The sequence below is a fragment of the Salarias fasciatus genome, chromosome 1 (genome assembly GCF_902148845.1).
Source record: "Salarias fasciatus chromosome 1, fSalaFa1.1, whole genome shotgun sequence".
NCBI lineage: Eukaryota > Metazoa > Chordata > Actinopteri > Blenniiformes > Blenniidae > Salarias > Salarias fasciatus.
Genome location: NC_043745.1, coordinates 5,612,607 through 5,633,107, shown reverse-complemented (window position 1 = coordinate 5,633,107; position 20,501 = coordinate 5,612,607). Strand labels below are relative to the sequence as shown.

Here is a 20,501-nt window from a genome sequence, read left to right as displayed (position 1 = left end):
TCATCAGAAATTCAGTCATCGGTCCCCACCCACTCTCAAAAATGGGGTTTTATTTTTAATCATATTTGCTCATAAGGCGTAAATCAAGATAAGAACAAATGATCCGAATAGATGAAAGGTTTTTACTTTTTTAAACATTTCTTTCAAATACTTTCCTCCATACCAAACTTTCTTTTGTGTGTTCAAGTATTTAATGAGTACAGAGGTTTTAGTGCTGTTTTCCGTTTCTTTCAGTTGCCTTTCTCAAGCAGGAGGGATCTTCTGCAGTCGGAGGCCACCATCAAGCTTGAGAGAACCCCTTCATCTTTTTTTTTCGACAATCGCAGACCTCGATGTGATCCAGCCATGGGAAAACGACCCACTGTGAAGCTGGCTTTCCTACTGGCATCTCTGTCAGTGGGCCTGCTCATCTTTGTATACTGGGAAAATATAATCTGGTTTGGTGCAGAGTCGACGCCTACTCCTAATAGACCACTTACAGTTGGTGGGATTAACAGGACCAACAAAGACCCTTCACAGGCTGTTGGCACTGTCAGATCTGAGAACATCGTCCCCGCCACCATGTCGAATAGGCGCATCCCTGTTCAGCAGCATGAAGAGGTGGAGCAGAGGGAGGAGGAGGAACTGCAGGAAGATGAGAAAGAGAGTGGTGGTGTCTCTGCTGAAGATATGGAACAAAGAGCTAGGAAGCAGAGGATCGAGGACGTGTGCTCAGAAATGCGCTCCACTCACAAATTTCCATCAATGACACGCAGTTTTAATCAGATCCCAAACAACGAGCTGGGTCACTTCATAGTAGATGATAAACACCAAATTATCTACTGCTATGTTCCCAAGGTACGTCCACAGTGTGGTGTTTGTCTGTGTGGGAGAGAAATGCGTAAGAGACAAACAGCTTGAAAGAAAAGTGCCTTATTGGCTTTAGTTTTTTTATCGGCCATTCGTGATGTTTATACACACATTATGAATACTCTCTTTCCTGTGTCCGCCCCCCTGTCTCCAATGACTTCTCTCTGTTTAGGTGGCATGCACCAGGTGGAAGAGTGTGATGATCATCCTCAGTCAGTCTCAGATCTCACCCTTGACAGGAAAGCCTTACACTGATCCCAAGGAAATACCTCGAGACGTCGTACACAACAGGATTAGCCACCTCACTTTTGACAAGTAAGACGTCATACAGTCCATACCCACAGCACAAACATAGATTTTAAACGTAGATTTCATGTACTTATTTTATGTCAGTAGCTCTATAAAGTCCAGTTTCATCTCAGTTGTGCTTGAGTGTTATAAAGATAGTCTAATGGCCAATAAAATGTTTATTTTTAGCAAGTAAGTGTTAGAACACTCTAAAAATATACTCTTTACTAAACATTAAGCACTGAAGAATAATGACCGATGTCCATTGCAATACTGGCAACTGAAGGTTAATTTGATTGAGATATCAATGGCATGAGCGCTCCCTCATCACAGCGAGAAGGTCGTGAGTTCAAGTACTGGTGGGGCCTTTTCTGTGTGGAATTTGCACGCTCTCCCCGTGTATGCCTGGGTTTCCTCTGGGTACTCTGGTTTCCTTACACAGTCCAAAAACGTGCACGTGAGGTGAACTGGTGACTCTTAATTGTCCCTGGGTGTGAACATGAGAGGGTGTGGTTGTTCGTCTGTGTTTGCACTGTGATGAACTGGAGACCTGTCCAGGGTGTTCCCATCGTTAGCCAGGACTGGCCGCAGTGCCTCCGCAACTCTGAACGGGATGAAGCTGGACAGACGACAGACAGATATCAGCTGACTGTTGACCATTACGTGTCGATTCGTAAGCCAGCTGGCTACGTCACAACTGGGTGTGCCACTCGCTGCCTTGCTCTCTGTCTGCGGCCCGGCTGTGTCGTTGCACCTCCATACACTACTGGTCCTAATTACCACATCTCATTAGTGTGACTTCCCTTAATAAATAATCTTGGGCGTTTCCTCCTTTGTTGCGGCCTGAAGACCTGGTCGTAACATAGTGGCAGTAAAGCAGACACTCCTTTATTTACCGAAAAACAGAACTTCAGTTTTCAACTGGATTCATGATGCAGGGGAGCTTTAACCGTGTGTTCTTGTTCTTCTGACCAGGTTTATACACATTTATGGTTCTCAGTCCCGCAGCCAGATGAAAACCAAGCTCCAGACGTACACCAAATTTCTGTTTGTACGAGACCCCTTTGTTCGACTCATCTCTGCCTTCAGGGACAAGTTGGGAAAGTGTGTATCTGACAGCGCATGTACACATTCACACCTGCTTCTCTTTTGATCCAACAGCATAAAGTGTATGTGTGTGATGTGCTTGTGTTGCCAGGCCCGACCAGTACTTCTACATGCGTTTTGGCTCAAAGATCCTGCGTCATTATGGTCACGTGTCTTCTTTGCCAAACATAGCCGAGGAGGCTTTTGCTGCAGGGTTCAAACCCACGTTTCAACAGTTCATCACCTACCTGCTGGATCCCAAGAGAAAAGAGGTCCTCAATGAACACTGGCTGCAGGTATTTGTCTCACTCACACTGTTCGTGTCAATTGGGTTTGGAAATATTGGTAATTTGATTTTAATGACATTCATTAGCCATCAAAAGCATTGAAGCAAAGCGGTTTCCCCGTCAGATCCTTGAGTTCAGGCTTTCTGAATAAGCTTTTGGGGGTTTTCTTTTATATTGATCAGACATAGTTCAATTCAATTTCTTTTTTCAAATGATTTATAGCTTTTCCGTTTCGGTTCACTCCATGATGACATAAATGACATACATCCTGAATCGATAGAAAGAACGTGAAGCTGAGATGGGATTCAGAGAGTTAAAGCTTGATGTGGCCTTTCCACTCTCACCCTGCACCTTTTTTGTTTCACATCAAGTTCATATTGTAATGCTGGACTTGGTGTTTGCCATAATAGGCAAAATGATCTTGTCGTTGGCTGCTGTTGCGATCCAAATAATTATAAGATTCCCCCCCTCCGTTTATTGCGATTTCTTTTAAAAATGAAATGGGAAATTAAAATGCACCTGTTGACGGTTCAGATTGTTTTCTGCTGCTGCTGTCGACCCCACCTGAAGCTCTCTGGTGCCCCTCAAAACTCTGAAAGCCACTTCTGCAGCTAATTATTTCCTTCTTTTTTGTATAGCATTCATGCTGTAAAAACTGTATAGAATTTATATTTCTTGAAATGTAGTGAAACATATTTTTGGTTTTGTTTTGTGTTCTGCTTCGTAACAGATTCAAGTGGACTCATTGTTTCTAATAACGACAGCAGAACACACAAATCCTAACCTTCATTGACATTTCGCTTTTTAATGTTTCACCATCTGCTGCCATTTCGTTTTACTTATCTTGTTTTTTTTTTTTTTTGATCAAGGTCTATTTATTCAACAGTTTTTGAAAACAATATTACAGATATTCAGTCAAAGTTGTTGTTTTTTCTCCTCAAATCACATAATCCCACCCTCAACCATACCCAGCCAGACTGTGGAAAGTAAAAAGAAAGAAAAAAAATATAAATACATATATATATATATATATATATATATATATATATATATATATATATATATATATATATATATATATATATATACACACACACACACATATATATATATATATATATATATATATATATATATATACACACACACACACACACATATATATATATATATATGTATATGTATATGTATATATATATATCAAGCATTGTGTTTGTAATGAACAATAATAACACAAAGAAAATACCAAAATTATGGCGCAGAAATAAGACATAAATTCACATCATTATTCAGCAAAATCTTTTACATTGATGTTTTTAAAGTGAGTAAGAAAAGGTTTCCAAATGTCATAGAATGTTTGGACAGAGCTCCTAACTGTATATCTGATCTTCTCTAGTTGAATGCAATGCATAGTATCCTTCACCCAGTGCCCACATTTAGGTGGATGAGGATCTTTCCAATTCAATAAGATTGTTCTTGAAGCCAATAATGCACAAAAAGCGATCAATTTGACTTGCATTTTGGTTAGTCTTACATCAAGGGTAACTCCAAATATAGCAATAAATGGGCAGGGGATCAGATCAATACCACATGTTCTGGACAAAGTATCAAAAACATATTTCCAAAAATTATGTAATTTTGAGCAAGTCCAAAACATATGCAGTAAGGAGGCTGGCTCTTGCTTACAGCAATCACACGTAGGATCTAAATCAAACCTAATCTTACTCAACCTAGTTTTTGACCAATGGAGACGATGTACCACTTTAAATTGTACAACCATATGTCTGAGACAGATAGATGAAGAAAAAATTCGATCGATAATATTTTTCCACGTCTCATCTGAGATCCATGTGTTTAAGTCCTCTCCAACTTACATTTAAGTGTCTGTAAAGTACCCATCTTATACTTATTAAACAACCCATAGATGGTACTTATGAGACGCTTGGTATCTGGTTTGAGTTTAAGAATATCGTCCAGAAGACTTGAAGGTGGAGAAGAAGGGAAAGAATCCATGTTACAGGTGATGAAGTCTCTAATTTGTAGATATCTGAAGAAGTGAGAACCAGGGATACAATATTCAGTCTTCAGTTGTTCGAAAGAGATGAAAACATTGTCTTTGAAAAGTTTATGCAGTGATGTTATTCCAAGGTCTGTCCAGATGCTGAAGGCCTCATCAATTAAAGCTTGTGTCCGTTCGTTTCCGTTCGTTTCCAACGTATGTATCATTTTTCAACAGAGCTTAAATGTGTCAGTCTGGTTCGATACTACAATATAATAAAGCATAAAGCAATATAAAAATGTATTTATGAGCCCCGCCTTCGTCTCATAGACCCCCATGTTATCCGAAAAAATGCCAGTCAGCTTCAGCCAATAGATTTCGAGCTTCCGCATTCTTGTGTTGTCAATCAAAGTGTGGAGCAGCCAGAGAGCACGGCCGCTCGCCCAGGAAGAGGTGAGTTAGCTACGCAGCAGCCGGACCACTTACCTCGGATATATCCACTGTCTGCTGAACATCCACCGTAAACAGCTAAACATGTCGGATGCTGTAGGACTCGGAGGCTCTCATTTTCACTCGACAGATAATGCACAATTAAAGGGGTGTGGTTTGGTCGCTCATGAAAGCAGAGGGAGGGCGGAACCTCGAGACTTGGATTAAAAAAAAAACCTCTCTCTTTCAAAACTCCGGAAAACGAGCTTTAATGATGGGGGAAACATACAGTTTCTTCGTGGTGATGCAAAAAGGGATAAATTGACAAGTTTAAAATGCCTCCTGAACTGGTTCCATATCTTAATTGAATGAATAACAAGTGGGTTAGAAGTAAAATTTGAAATAGTTTTTGGCATAGGCAGCCTGGTACACAGCAAAGATACAGGTTCAACGTGTTCTACTACTGATAACTTCTCTAGGGCTGCCCATGATGGTAAATTAGCAGTTTCTGTCCAGTACAACATTGCTTTCACATTGGATGCCCAATAATAAATAAAAAGTTTGGGAGTGCCAAGCCTCCTGCACTCCGGGGCCTCTGTAATGTACTTTGTTTTAATCTAGGTGGTTTTTTATTCCAAATGAAAGAGGAAATTTGACTGTTTAAATTTTTAAAGAAAGATTTGGTCAAGAAGACTGGGAGACATTGGAACAAATACAGAAATTTGGTACTTATCTTGTTTATATTGCAACTTTTTGTGTTCTTCCTCTGTTGCACTTAAATGACAGCTATAGTTTTAGATAATCAGAATGACTGTGGTAGCAGGCTATAAACTAGTGCAGTACACAGAACGTAAATCTTTATGGACAATGTTATTGATTCACAACACACACACACACACACACACACACACACACACACACATGCAAACAGTACACACAGTGAATTTGTGAACATCTGATCAGTGCACCACTGGGAAGGGAAGTGGAACCAAAAGCCTTTTAGGGAAATACTCAAGCCACTTGGCATGGTTTTCCATGTCCAGTATGTATGAACACTAGGGGTGTCCTCAGATATTCGACGATTCAATGATTCGTTGGAGGGGCCTGGTTTGAATGCCAATCATATAGTTGAAGCATCGCAAAATGTGGTTATTAAACGAGGACCATTCCATTCCAGCTGTATGGGGGTGCTGAATGACTGATTTTACATAGAATTGCTTGTTTTTTTCCAAATAAACATGATATAAAGCCTATTTGATATACATGTTAGTCTATGAAATATACTGTGGAAAAATTTACTTAACTTGTACTTTTATTCAATATTCTATCTATTTAGTGTTTGTGAAAGAACCACCACGGTGAGTGGCACAATCCGATTTTGTGCAGAGCTCCATCACAGAGCAGCATCTCGATGGTGATTTGGCTGAACTTTAAAAAGCTCACAATGTCGGGAAAAAACTTCAGAACAAGTCAAAGACGATCCAAAAAAAGTCAAATGCAAGTTGTGTCAGCAGCTCCTTTCTTATCATTCCACAACAACTAACATGGCTTTCCACCTGAAACGGGTCAGTAGCCAGATAATTGGGTGTATGAAAGATGTTTGTCACTCACTTCTCAATTTTAATGCTTACTTTTATTGCATTTAATTGTAATATTTTAGGTTATTATATATATATATATATATATATATATATATATATATATATATATATATATATATATATATATATATATATATATATATATATTTATCTGAAAGGCTTATTCTATTTAATTTAGTGTTTGTTTTTGCATGGATGCTGCGCTGCGAAATGGACCCAACACAGTGCAATTAAGCCTATTTCATTTAATTTGAGCAGATAATGTGAGAAATTGTTTAGCCAAAAAATGTGAGCTTATCTGCAGAGATTATAGATATAAATAAATTACATGCTTTAGCCCGTTTGTTAGAAGCAGGTTTGGTTATGGCCATTTGAACTACTTCATTTGTTTGATGTTTAGTTACCGACACTTTGTTCAAGTCTGTGTTTCAGTTGTGTGTAGGAAAAAAATCAAAGTGCTATTTTACCTGCCTGCGCTGTTTCGTTTTTTTTTTATTACTGCTACATTCTGCTGTAGCCTATATTCAAATGATTCTTAAAAAAAAAAAAAAAAAGATGATAGATTCGACTGTCAGTCGACGATCAGCGGGATTGGACGAATCAGATTCGACTATGGAAATTCTTAGTCCGGGACACCTCTAATGGACATGATTCAAAATTTGAATGAAATCCAGTGTCAAGAGAGTCACCCTGTCTGTTTTGTGTTTCAGGCATACAGATTGTGCCATCCTTGTCAGGTCAAGTACGACTTCATTGGGCAGCACGAGACCTTCAACACAGACGCAAAGCAACTTCTGAAACTTCTGAAAGTGGATAAATGGTTGCATCTCCCTTCAGCATACCCAAACCTGACTGAAACCAGCTGGGTGAGAGACTGGTTTAATCAGATTCCCATTGAGGCACAGAGGAAACTATACAAGATGTATGAACTGGACTTCAAACTGTTCGGCTACCCCAAACCTGACGGCATTGCAGACGAATAGACGGCTCCCGGCAAGATAGTGTACACACAGCCGTGCAGCACAAGTTCCTGAAGACCTTCCAACGGTGCTGATCTTACCTCTATTTAGTGCAAACCTCAAACAGCCTGTCAGTGTAATTCTAATTAACAGTGCTGTTTTCTGTTTTCTACTTACAAAACGAATTATAATGGCAGGTGTCATATTTTTGTTTCTTTGAGGTAGAGGGTGACAAGCTTCAATATTTTGACTGTCCACTTCTATTCCTTTAGTGTTAAAAAAGTTGATCACCTGCTGTTCAATGGACTCCAGGTCTGGCCCTGTGGGTTCTCCATCAGCTTGAACTGCCCGAGCATATGATCGGGGCTTACTGACATAGAAGAAGTCAGTCTGATGCTGCAGTCCATGAGATCAAGAACCGAGTGCACTCCTGATAAACCTTTTCCTGTTTTGCAGCCTGTTTGCAAAATAAATATGTTTCACGGAGGATAAGTTGGCCCCTTATTTCCAATTGTGTAACACATGCAAAAAAGTTCACGTCGCTTCAACACCTGGGATTCTCACAATCAACGCAGGGTTTGCTTGATACCTCACATGAAAATGTTTGCACTGCGAGAGGAAACCCACACACACACACACACACACACACACACACACACACACACAGGGAGAACAGGCAAACTCCAGAACATCCATCCATCCATCCATTCATTTTTGACCACTTATCGAGGACCGGGTCTAAGTCGGGATGACCAGACTTCCCTGCCCACAAACGATTCCTCCTCTTCAGGAAGGATCCTGAGGCGGTTTGTGGTTTCATGGCCTACAGTTGGAGGAGGCATGTGCGCAGTTGAAAAAAAAAAGAATGCCCTTACAAAATATCTAATAATATTCCCCCTTGTGGGATTAATAAAGGATTATTATCTTTCAATAACTCGCTGGTCCATCCTGCCATGGAGAGGAGGCTGTTGTAATGGTGCACAAAGATGCACACGCTGCAGAGCAGACCCAGCGGGGAAACGCTGCTGTTCAGCCCCGAAAAGATACGACTTTATTTTGTCCTGTGCAGTTTTACACAATATTGTACTGACTGATAGAGTTACTTCTGATGTGCCACCGCCACGAGAGGAGCTGATGTGGAAACCAGCATGGACCTGAAGAACCGCTACTGACATGTAAATAAACTCTAACATTTAGCAAATGATTTATTTAATCAATGATGTGATGCCAGCAGCCTAGAAAATAATATCAGCTAAAGGGAGATTAAATACAGAGGACGTTTAGTCAAAGATTTTATTAAGACTTCTATAAATTGTCTTTAATTTAGGCAGCACCGGCAGGGGGTGGCACGCGCCGCCCTCGGTGGCCTGAGTCCCGGGTCCTGTTCGATCCTGTGTCCTGCTGAGGACCAGGTCCGGTGCTGGGTGTGTGTGTCTCGGTGGGACCGTCACCGATGTGAGGAGGAGACCGGGCTGCGGTGCCGCTGCTGTCTGACTCTGAGACATAATTAAATGAAACAATGAAAATCTGAGCTGTATAACGTGAGTCAGCCTCATTATTTGTAATATCAGGAAAAATAATATAATGATGTAATATCAGAGGAAAGCGGTAGTAGGATATGGTTTTGTTGACATCGTTGCTGTTGTTACAACACGAGACACAGCACTGCACCATCGTACGCTTTGGACACGGAATCGACGTATTCAGCTTCAATTACATAGCTGTTAGCCATTCCCGTAGTGTCACTAATGATGAGGTACCAGGGAAAATCTGATGAGACTGGGTGTGCTCTGGTCTAACAGGTTCTCACGTTAGTTGTCAAACAGGCTCCTTAACTCTCCACCGGCTCAGTAAGACCCGATGAAACCCTCCAGCTGGCTGTCCCACCCCCACAGGATGGTTTGTTCCTGACCGCTGGGTGTCCTGGTGGGGGTAGGGGCTCCCACCACCCCTGGGCTGGTTTATTATGCAAAGATAATAGTAAATAGTGATTTGAGGGTGAGAACAATGCTGCTCAACAAGCTTCATTGTTGTTTTAGATGACAGCATGTATCAAATATTTGAGGAGAATCTGATCAAACCACTCCCTCATTCAAAATCTTTCAGGTAAGCTCAGCCATTGTTTTTTCTTTTCATGTTTTTCCAGGTTGTGTTGCCAGTGAAGAAGGAGAGGATGGTTTTGTTTTGTTTTTTTTTTTAACTTTATTGCCATATGAAGAGGGCAAAACATGACAAAACAATAACACTGTCCTGAGACTGGGCATCATTACAAATACAAAATCAGGAACAAAAGAAACAAAAAAAAGAAAAAAAAAACAGGCAAAAGGTAATCCTATTTCAGAAATTCAATCATCGGTCCCCACCCACTCTCAAAAATGGGGTTTTATTTTTAATCATATTTGCTCATAAGGCGTAAATCAAGATAAGAACAAATGATCCGAATAGATGAAAGGTTTTTACTTTTTTAAACATTTCTTTCAAATACTTTCCTCCATACCAAACTTTCTTTTGTGTGTTCAAGTATTTAATGAGTACAGAGGTTTTAGTGCTGTTTTCCGTTTCTTTCAGTTGCCTTTCTCAAGCAGGAGGGATCTTCTGCAGTCGGAGGCCACCATAAAGCTTGAGAGAACCCCTTCATCTTTTTTTTCGACAATCGCAGACCTCGATGCGATCCAGCCATGGGAAAACGACCCACTGTGAAGCTGGCTTTCCTACTGGCATCTCTGTCAGTGGGCCTGCTCATCTTTGTATACTGGGAAAGTATAATCTGGTTTGGTGCAGAGTCGATGCCTACTCCTAATAGACCACTTACAGTTGGTGGGATTAACAGGACCAACAAAGACCCTTCACAGGCTGTTAGCACCGTCAGATCTGAGAACATCGTCCCCGCCACCATGTCGAATAGGCGCATCCCTGTTCAGCAGCATGAAGAGGTGGAGCAGAGGGAGGAGGAGGAACTGCAGGAAGATGAGAAAGAGAGTGGTGGTGTCTCTGCTGAAGATATGGAACAAAGAGCTAGGAAGCAGAGGATCGAGGACGTGTGCTCAGAAATGCGCTCCACTCACAAATTTCCATCAATGACACGCAGTTTTAATCAGATCCCAAACAACGAGCTGGGTCACTTCATAGTAGATGATAAACACCAAATTATCTACTGCTATGTTCCCAAGGTACGTCCACAGTGTGGTGTTTGTCTGTGTGGGAGAAAAATGCGTAAGAGACAAACAGCTTGAAAGAAAAGTGCCTTATTGGCTTTAGTTTTTTTATCGGCCATCCGTGATGTTTATACACACATTGATAGTTCTCTCTTTCCTGTGTCCGCCCCCCTGTCTCCAATGACTTCTCTCTGTTTAGGTGGCATGCACCAGGTGGAAGAGTGTGATGATCATCCTCAGTCAGTCTCAGATCTCACCCTTGACAGGAAAGCCTTACACTGCTCCCAAGGAAATACCTCGAGACATCATACACAACAGGATTAGCCACCTCACTTTTGACAAGTAAGACGTCATACAGTCCATACCCACAGCACAAACATAGATTTTAAACATAGATTTCATGTACTTATTTTATGTCAGTAGCTCTATAAAGTCCAGTTTCATCTCAGTTGTGCTTGAGTGTTATAAAGATAGTCTAATGGCCAATAAAATGTTTATTTTTAGCAAGTAAGTGTTAGAACACTCTAAAAATATACTCTTTACTAAACATTAAGCACTGAAGAATAATGACCGATGTCCATTGCAATACTGGCAACTGAAGGTTAATTTAATTGAGATATCAATGGCATGAGCGCTCCCTCATCACAGCGAGAAGGTCGTGAGTTCAAGTACTGGTGGGGCCTTTTCTGTGTGGAATTTGCACGCTCTCCCCGTGTATGCCTGGGTTTCCTCTGGGTACTCTGGTTTCCTTACACAGTCCAAAAAACGTGCACGTGAGGTGAACTGGTGACTCTTAATTGTCCCTGGGTGTGAACATGAGACTGTGTGGTTGTTCGTCTGTGTTTGCACTGTGATGAACTGGAGACCTGTCCAGGGTGTTCCCATCGTTAGCCAGGACTGGCCGCAGTGCCTCCGCAACTCTGAACGGGATGAAGCTGGACAGACGACAGACAGATATCAGCTGACTGTTGACCATTACGTGTCGATTCGTAAGCCAGCTGGCTACGTCACAACTGGCTGTGCCACTCGCTGCCTTGCTCTCTGTCTGCGGCCCGGCTGTGTCGTTGCACCTCCATACACTACTGGTCCTAATTACCACATCTCATTAGTGTGACTTCCCTTAATAAATAATCTTGGGCGTTTCCTCCTTTGTTGTGGCCTGAAGACCTGGTCGTAACATAGTGGCAGTAAAGCAGACACTCCTTTATTTACCGAAAAACAGAACTTCAGTTTTCAACTGGATTCATGATGCAGGGGAGCTTTAACCGTGTGTTCTTGTTCTTCTGACCAGGTTTATGCACATTTATGGTTCTCAGTCCCGCAGCCAGATGAAAACCAAGCTCCAGACGTACACCAAATTTCTGTTTGTACGAGACCCCTTTGTTCGACTCATCTCTGCCTTCAGGGACAAGTTGGGAAAGTGTGTATCTGACAGCGCATGTACACATTCACACCTGCTTCTCTTTTGACCCAACAGCATAAAGTGTATGTGTGTGATGTGCTTGTGTTGCCAGGCCCGACCAGTACTTCTACATGCGTTTTGGCTCAAAGATCCTGCGTCATTATGGTCACGTGTCTTCTTTGCCAAACATAGCCGAGGAGGCTTTTGCTGCAGGGTTCAAACCCACGTTTCAGCAGTTCATCACCTACCTGCTGGATCCCAAGAGAAAAGAGGTCCTAACTGAACACTGGCTGCAGGTATTTGTCTCACTCACACTGTTCGTGTCAATTGGGTTTGGAAATATTGGTAATTTGATTTTAATGACATTCATTAGCCATCAAGAGCATTGAAGCAAAGCGGTTTCCCCGTCAGATCCTTGAGTTCAGACTTTCTGAATAAGCTTTTGGGGGTTTTCTTTTATATTTATCAGACATAGTTCAATTCAATTTCTTTTTTCAAATGATTTATAGCTTTTCCGTTTCGGTTCACTCCATGATGACATAAATGACACATCCTGAATCGATAGAAAGAACGTGAAGCTGAGATGGGATTCAGAGAGTTAAAGCTTGATGTGGGCCTTCCACTCTCACCCTGCACCTTTTTTGTTTCACATCAAGTTCATATTGTAATGCTGGACTTGGTGTTTGCCATAATAGGCAAAATGATCTTGTCGTTGGCTGCTGTTGCGATCCAAATAATTATAAGATTCCCCCCCTCCGTTTATTGCGATTTCTTTGAAAAAATGAAATGGGAAATTAAAATGCACCTGTTGACGGTTCAGATTGTTTTCTGCTGCTGCTGTCGACCCCACCTGAAGCTCTCTGGTGCCCCTCAACACTCTGAAAGCCACTTCTGCAGCTAATTATTTCCTTCTTTTTTGTATAGCATTCATGCTGTAAAAACTGTATGGAATTTATATTTCTTGAAATGTAGTGAAACATATTTTTGGTTTTGTTTTGTGTTCTGCTTCGTAACAGATTCAAGTGGACTCATTGTTTCTAATAACGACAGCAGAACACACAAATCCAAACCTTCATTGACATTTCGCTTTTTAATGTTTCACCATCTGCTGCCATTTCTTTTTACTTATCTTGTTTATTTTTTTGATCAAGGTCTATTTATTCAACAGTTTTTGAAAACAATATTACAGATATTCAGTCAAAGTTGTTGTTTTTTCTCCTCAAAACACATAATCCCACCCTCAACCATACCCAGCCAGACTGTAGAAAGTAAAAAGAAAGAAAAAAATATACATACATACATACATATATATATATATATATATATATATATATATATATATATATATATATATATATATATATATATATATATGTATATGTATATGTATAAAACAAGCATTGTGTTTGTAATGAACAATAATAACACAAAGAAAATAGAAAATACAGAAATTATGGCGCAGAAAGAAGATATAAATTCACATCATTATTCAGCAAAATCTTTTACATTGATGTTTTTAAAGTGAGTAAGAAAAGGTTTCCAAATGTCATAGAATGTTTGGACAGAGCTCCTAACTGTATATCTGATCTTCTCTAGTTGAATGCAATGCATAGTATCCTTCACCCATTGCCCACATTTAGGTGGATGAGGATCTTTCCAATTCAATAAGATTGTTCTTGAAGCCAATAATGCACAAAAAGCGATCAATTTGACTTGCATTTTGGTTAGTCTTACATCAAGGGTAACTCCAAATATAGCAATAAATGGGCAGGGGATCAGATCAATACCACATGTTCTGGACAAAGTATCAAAAACATATTTCCAAAAATTATGTAATTTTGAGCAAGTCCAAAACATATGCAGTAAGGAGGCTGGCTCTTGCTTACAGCAATCACACGTAGGATCTAAATCAAACCTAATCTTACTCAACCTAGTTTTTGACCAATGGAGACGATGTACCACTTTAAATTGTACAACCATATGTCTGAGACAGATAGATGAAGAAAAAATTCGATCGATAATATTTTTCCACGTCTCATCTGAGATCCATGTGTTTAAGTCCTCTCCAACTTACATTTAAGTGTCTGTAAAGTACCCATCTTATACTTATTAAACAACCCATAGATGGTACTTATGAGACGCTTGGTATCTGGTTTGAGTTTAAGAATATCGTCCAGAAGACTTGAAGGTGGAGAAGAAGGGAAAGAATCCATGTTACAGGTGATGAAGTCTCTAATTTGTAGATATCTGAAGAAGTGAGAACCAGGGATACAATATTCAGTCTTCAGTTGTTCGAAAGAGATGAAAACATTGTCTTTGAAAAGTTTATGCAGTGATGTTATTCCAAGGTCTGTCCAGATGCTGAAGGCCTCATCAATTAAAGCTTGTGTCCGTTCGTTTCCGTTCGTTTCCAACGTATGTATCATTTTTCAACAGAGCTTAAATGTGTCAGTCTGGTTCGATACTACAATATAATAAAGCATAAAGCAATATAAAAATGTATTTATGAGCCCCGCCTTCGTCTCATAGACCCCCATGTTATCCGAAAAAACGCCAGTCAGCTTCAGCCAATAGATTTCGAGCTTCCGCATTCTCGTGTTGTCAATCAAAGTGTGGAGCAGCCAGAGAGCACGGCCGCTCGCCCAGGAAGAGGTGAGTTAGCCACGCAGCAGCCGGACCACTTACCTCGGATATATCCACTGTCTGCTGAACATCCACCGTAAACAGCTAAACATGTCGGATGCTGTAGGACTCGGAGGCTCTCATTTTCACCCGACAGATAATGCACAATTAAAGGGGTGTGGCTTGGTCGCTCATGAAAGCAGAGGGAGGGCGGAACCTCGAGACTTGGATTAAAAAAAAAACCTCTCTCTTTCAAAACTCCGGACATGAGCTTTAATGATGGGGGAAACATACAGTTTCTTCGTGGTGATGCAAAAAGGGATAAATTGACAAGTTTAAAATGCCTCCTGAACTGGTTCCATATCTTAATTGAATGAATAACAAGCGGGTTAGAAGTAAAATTTGAAATAGGTTTTGGCATAGGTAGCCTGGTACACAGCAAAGATACAGGTTCAACGTGTTCTACTACTGATAACTTCTCTAGGGCTGCCCATGATGGTAAATTAGCAGTTTCTGTCCAGTACAACATTGCTTTCACATTGGATGCCCAATAATAAAATAAAAAGTTTGGGAGTGCCAAGCCTCCTGCACTCCGGGGCCGCTGTAATGTACTTTGTTTTAATCTCGGTGGTTTTTTATTCCAAATGAAAGAGGAAATTTGACTGTTTAAATTTTTAAAGAAAGATTTGGTCAAGAAGACTGGGAGACATTGGAACAAATACAAAAATTTGGTACTTATCTTGTTTATATTGCAACTTTTTGTGTTCTTCCTCTGTTGCACTTAAATGACAGCTATAGTTTTAGATAATCAGAATGACTGTGGTAGCAGGCTATAAACTAGTGCAGTACACAGAACGTAAATCTTTATGGACAATGTTATTGATTCACAACACACACACACACACACACACACACACACACACACACACACACACACACACACACACACACACACACACACACACACATGCAAACAGTACACACAGTGAATTTGTGAACATCTGATCAGTGCACCACTGGGAAGGGAAGTGGAACCAAAAGCCTTTTAGGGAAATACTCAAGCCACTTGGCATGGTTTTCCATGTCCAGTATGTATGAACACTAGGGGTGTCCTCAGATATTCGACGATTCGTTGGAGGGGCCTGATTTGACTGCCAATCATATAGTTGAAGCATTGCAAAATGTGGTTATTAAACGAGGACCAGTCCATTCCAGCTGTATGGGGGTGCTGAATGACTGATTTTACATAGAATTGCTTGTTTTTTTCCAAATAAACATGATATAAAGCCTATTTGATATACATGTTAGTCTATCAAATATACTGTGGAAAAATTTACTTAACTTGTACTTTTATTCAATATTCTATCTATTTAGTGTTTGTGAAAGAACCACCACAGTGAGTGGCACAATCCGATTTTGTGCAGAGCTCCATCACAGAGCAGCATCTCGATGGTGATTTGGCTGAACTTTAAAAAGCTCACAATGTCGGGAAAAAACTTCAGAACAAGTCAAAGACGATCCAAAAAAAGTCAAATGCAAGTTGTGTCAGCAGCTCCTTTCTTATCATTCCACAACAACTAACATGGCTTTCCACCTTAAACGGGTCAGTAGCCAGATAATTGGGTGTATGAAAGATGTTTCTGTCACTCACTTCTCAATTTTAATGCTGACTTTTATTTCATTTAATTGTAATATTTTAGGTTATTATATATATTTTTTATTTATCTGAAAGGCTTATTCTATTTAATTTAGTGTTTGTTTTTGCATGGATGCTGCGCTGCGAAATGGACCGACACAGTGCAATTAAGCCTATTTCATTTAATTTGAGCAGATAATGTGAGAAATTGTTTAGCCAAAAAATGTGAGCTTATCTGCAGAGATTATAGATATAAATAAATTACATGCTTTAGCCCGTTTGTTAGAAGCAGGTTTGGTTATGGCCATTTGAACTACTTCATTTGTTTGATGTTTAGTTACCGACACTTTGTTCAAGTCTGTGTTTCAGTTGTGTGTAGGAAAAAAATCAAAGTGCTATTTTACCTGCCTGCGCTGTTTTGTTTTTTTTTTTATTACTGCAACATTCTGCTGTAGCCTATATTCAAATGATTCTTAAAAAAAAAAAAAAAAAAAGATGATAGATTCGACTGTCAGTCGACGATCAGCAGGATTGGACGAATCAGATTCGACTATGGAAATTCTTAGTCCGAGACACCTCTAATGGACATGATTCAAAATTTGAATGAAATCCAGTGTCAAGAGAGTCACCCTGTCTGTTTTGTGTTTCAGGCATACAGATTGTGCCATCCTTGTCAGGTCAAGTACGACTTCATTGGGCAGCACGAGACCTTCAACACAGACGCAAAGCAACTTCTGAAACTTCTGAAAGTGGTTAAATGGTTGCATCTCCCTTCAGCATACCCAAACCTGACTGAAACCAGCTGGGTGAGAGACTGGTTTAATCAGATTCCCATTGAGGCACAGAGGAAACTATACAAGATGTATGAACTGGACTTCAAACTGTTCGGCTACCCCAAACCTGACGGCATTGCAGACGAATAGACGGCTCCCGGCAAGATAGTGTACACACAGCCGTGCAGCACAAGTTCCTGAAGACCTTCCAACGGTGCTGATCTTACCTCTATTTAGTGCAAACCTCAAACAGCCTGTCAGTGTAATTCTAATTAACAGTGCTGTTTTCTGTTTTCTACTTACAAAACGAATTATAATGGCAGGTGTCATATTTTTGTTTCTTTGAGGTAGAGGGTGACAAGCTTCAATATTTTGACTGTCCACTTCTATTCCTTTAGTGTTAAAAAAGTTGATCACCTGCTGTTCAATGGACTCCAGGTCTGGCCCTGTGGGTTCTCCATCAGCTTGAACTGCCCGAGCATATGATCGGGGCTTACTGACATAGAAGAAGTCAGTCTGATGCTGCAGTCCATGAGATCAAGAACCGAGTGCACTCCTGATAAACCTTTTCCTGTTTTGCAGCCTGTTTGCAAAATAAATATGTTTCACGGAGGATAAGTTGGCCCCTTATTTCCAATTGTGTAACACAATCAAAAAAGTTCACGTCGCTTCAACACCTGGGATTCTCACAATCAACGCAGGGTTTGCTTGATACCTCACATGAAAATGTTTGCACTGCGAGAGGAAACCCACACACACACACACACACACAGACACAAGGAGAACAGGCAAACTCCAGAACATCCATCCATCCATCCATTCATTTTTAACCACTTATCGAGGACCGGGTCTAAGTCGGGATGACCAGACTTCCCTGCCCACAAACGATTCCTGCTCTTCAGGGAGGATCCTGAGGCGGTTTGTGGTTCCATGGCCTACAGTTGGAGGAGGCATGTGTGCAGTTGGACAATGAGAATGCAGTGTGGCGGGTGTGGTAACGAGCATTAATTTTGTGGTATTTGGGTGTGGTGTGTAGGAAGAGGGAGTACCTCAGGTGGCTTCACGTCAACTGGCAGACAAACCTGGAATCAGACAGCGGCACAGCTGAGCAGGACGTCCGCTCCTCTGTGGGGTAAGGAAACAGATTTCATTAGGCCGAGGGTGGCGTTTCTCCTCAGATGGGGTTCTGTGGCCTCGGTGTTGAGTCTGGTGTGACGGGACCAAGCCGGGCGGCGGTACGTCTCCGGGAAGAGGAGGGAGACGCAGGGGAAATGTTCTGTAAAGATGCTCTTTGTGTCCACTGTGGAGGGTGAATGCTCAAAGTGCACATTCGAGGCCTGTTGGCTGGAGAAATTCAGGTTTTTTGGTTTTTCCTCAGGCATTTTTTTTTTTAAAGAATTTAAACAATGGGAAGAGCTAGTGTCAAGTCACTTCGGGGTCCAGCACTCAATGTAAACACAATGGCTGTTGCCAAAGAACTGGTCACTTTTTTCATGGTAACAGTGTATTTTGCTGACTTTCCAAAGTGAGTGAAGAGGGGTCTAAACTCTTACAACTCAAACCGAGTTGTAAATGTTTCTGTGGTGACAGGTGGAAATCTGAAAGGGAAAGTACAGGCTTTAATGAAAAACAAAATTTACGAGGTTGAAGTGAGTGAGTAAGTGGCTAGCTGGCATTAACCCTAGGATGTCAGTTGTTGCATCAAGCTGTGTAACTGAACTACTAATTAATTAGCTATGGTACGATTGGGTACTGTCTGTAGTTTGTGGACAACTTACAGTTTATTCTAGAAGTGTCATCCAGGGAAATAATGATAAACCAAACCTCAAACACACCATAAAACAGAAGGAGCACATATTCAGTACAGGTTAAAAAGTAAAATAATAATAATAATAAAAAAAAGAATGCCCTTACAGAATATCTAATAATATTCCCCCTTGTGGGATTAATAAAGGATTATTAACTTTCAATAACACCGCTGGTCCATCCTGCCACGGAGAGGAGGCTGCTTTAACGGTGCACAAAGATGCACACGCTGCAGAGCAGACCCAGCGGGGGAAACGCTGCTGTTCAGCCCCGAAAAGATATGACTTTATTTTGTCCTGTGCAGTTTTACACAATATTGTACTGACTGATAGAGTTACTTCTGATGCGCCAGCGCCACGAGAGGAGCTGATGTGGAAACCAGCATGGACCTGAAGAACCGCTACTGACATGTAAATAAACTCTAAAATTTAGCAAATGATTTATTTAATCAATGATGTGATGCCAGCAGCCTAGAAAATAATATCAGCTAACGGGAGATTAAATACAGAGGACGTTTAGTCAAAGATTTTATTAAGATTTCTATAAATTGTCTTTAATTTAGGCAGCACCGGCAGGGGGTGGCACGCGCCGCCCTCGGTGGCCTGAGTCCCGGGTCCTGTTCGATCCTGTGTCCTGCTGAGGACCAGGTCCGGTGCTGGGTGTGTGTGTCTCGGTGGGACCGTCACCGATGTGAGGAGGAGACCGGGCTGCGGTGCCGCTGCTGTCTGACTCTGAGACATAATTAAATGAAACAATGAAAATCTGAGCTGTATAACGTGAGTCAGCCTCATTATTTGTAATATCAGGAAAAATAATATAATGATGTAATATCAGAGGAAAGCGGTAGTAGGATATGGTTTTGTTGACATCGTTGCTGTTGTTACAACACGGGACACAGCACTGCACCAACGTACGCTTTGGACACGGAATCGACGTATTCAGCTTCAATGACGTAGCTGTGAGCCATTCCCGTAGTGTCACTAATGATGAGGTACCAGGGAAAATCTGATGAGACTGGGTGTGCTCTGGTCTAACAGGTTCTCACGTCAGTTGTCAAACAGGCTCCTTAACTCTCCACCGGCTCAGTAAGACCCGATGAAACCCTCCAGCTGGCTGTCCCACCCCCACAGGATGGTTTGTTCCTGACCGCTGGGTGTCCTGGTGGGGGTAGGGGCTCCCACCACCCCTGGGCTGGTATATTATCCAAAGATAATAGTAAATAGTTATGGGAGGGTGAGAACAATGCTGCTCAACAAGCTTCATTGTTGTTTTAGATGACAGCATGTATCAAATATTTGAGGAGAATCTGATCAAACCACTCCCTCATTCAAAATCTTTCAGGTAAGCTCAGCCATTGTTTTTTCTTTTCATGTTTTTCCAGGTTGTGTTGCCAGTGAAGAAGGAGAGGATGGTTTTGTTTTGTTTTTTTTAACTTTATTGCCATATGAAGAGGGCAAAACATAACAAAACAATAACACTGTCCTGAGACTGGGCATCATTACAAATACAAAATCAGGAACAAAAGAAACAAAAAAAAACCCCAAAAAAAACCAGGCAAAAGGTAATCCTATTTCAGAAATTCAATCATCGGTCCCCACCCACTCTCAAA

The 20,501-nt window shown here is 41.0% G+C and overlaps 2 protein-coding genes across 2 annotated transcripts; both read left to right on the top strand.

Moving 5' to 3' along the window:
* The first annotated feature begins 345 nt into the window (after positions 1–345).
* On the top strand, positions 346–7,522 carry LOC115390006 (carbohydrate sulfotransferase 12-like). The gene is made up of 5 exons (XM_030093659.1): positions 346–837; positions 1,022–1,164; positions 2,113–2,241; positions 2,336–2,519; positions 7,250–7,522. Exons 1-5 carry the CDS (start codon positions 346–348, stop codon positions 7,520–7,522), a joined length of 1,221 nt encoding a protein of 406 aa, XP_029949519.1.
* Positions 7,523–10,392: 2,870 nt separating this feature from the next.
* LOC115389999 (carbohydrate sulfotransferase 12-like) lies at positions 10,393–17,236 on the top strand. The gene is made up of 5 exons (XM_030093649.1): positions 10,393–10,668; positions 10,853–10,995; positions 11,945–12,073; positions 12,168–12,351; positions 16,964–17,236. Exons 1-5 carry the CDS (start codon positions 10,393–10,395, stop codon positions 17,234–17,236), a joined length of 1,005 nt encoding a protein of 334 aa, XP_029949509.1.
* The last annotated feature ends 3,265 nt before the right edge of the window (positions 17,237–20,501 follow it).

Coding starts and splice junctions, on each gene's coding strand:
- LOC115390006 (XM_030093659.1), top strand. CDS start 346: ATGGGAAAACGACCCACTGTGAAGCTGGCTTTCCTACTGGCATCTCTG. Junction 2,242..2,335: donor TTCAGGGACAAGTTGGGAAA/GTGTGTATCTGA, acceptor TTGTGTTGCCAG/GCCCGACCAGTACTTCTACA. Junction 2,520..7,249: donor TCAATGAACACTGGCTGCAG/GTATTTGTCTCA, acceptor TTTGTGTTTCAG/GCATACAGATTGTGCCATCC.
- LOC115389999 (XM_030093649.1), top strand. CDS start 10,393: ATGTCGAATAGGCGCATCCCTGTTCAGCAGCATGAAGAGGTGGAGCAG. Junction 10,669..10,852: donor TCTACTGCTATGTTCCCAAG/GTACGTCCACAG, acceptor CTCTCTGTTTAG/GTGGCATGCACCAGGTGGAA. Junction 12,074..12,167: donor TTCAGGGACAAGTTGGGAAA/GTGTGTATCTGA, acceptor TTGTGTTGCCAG/GCCCGACCAGTACTTCTACA.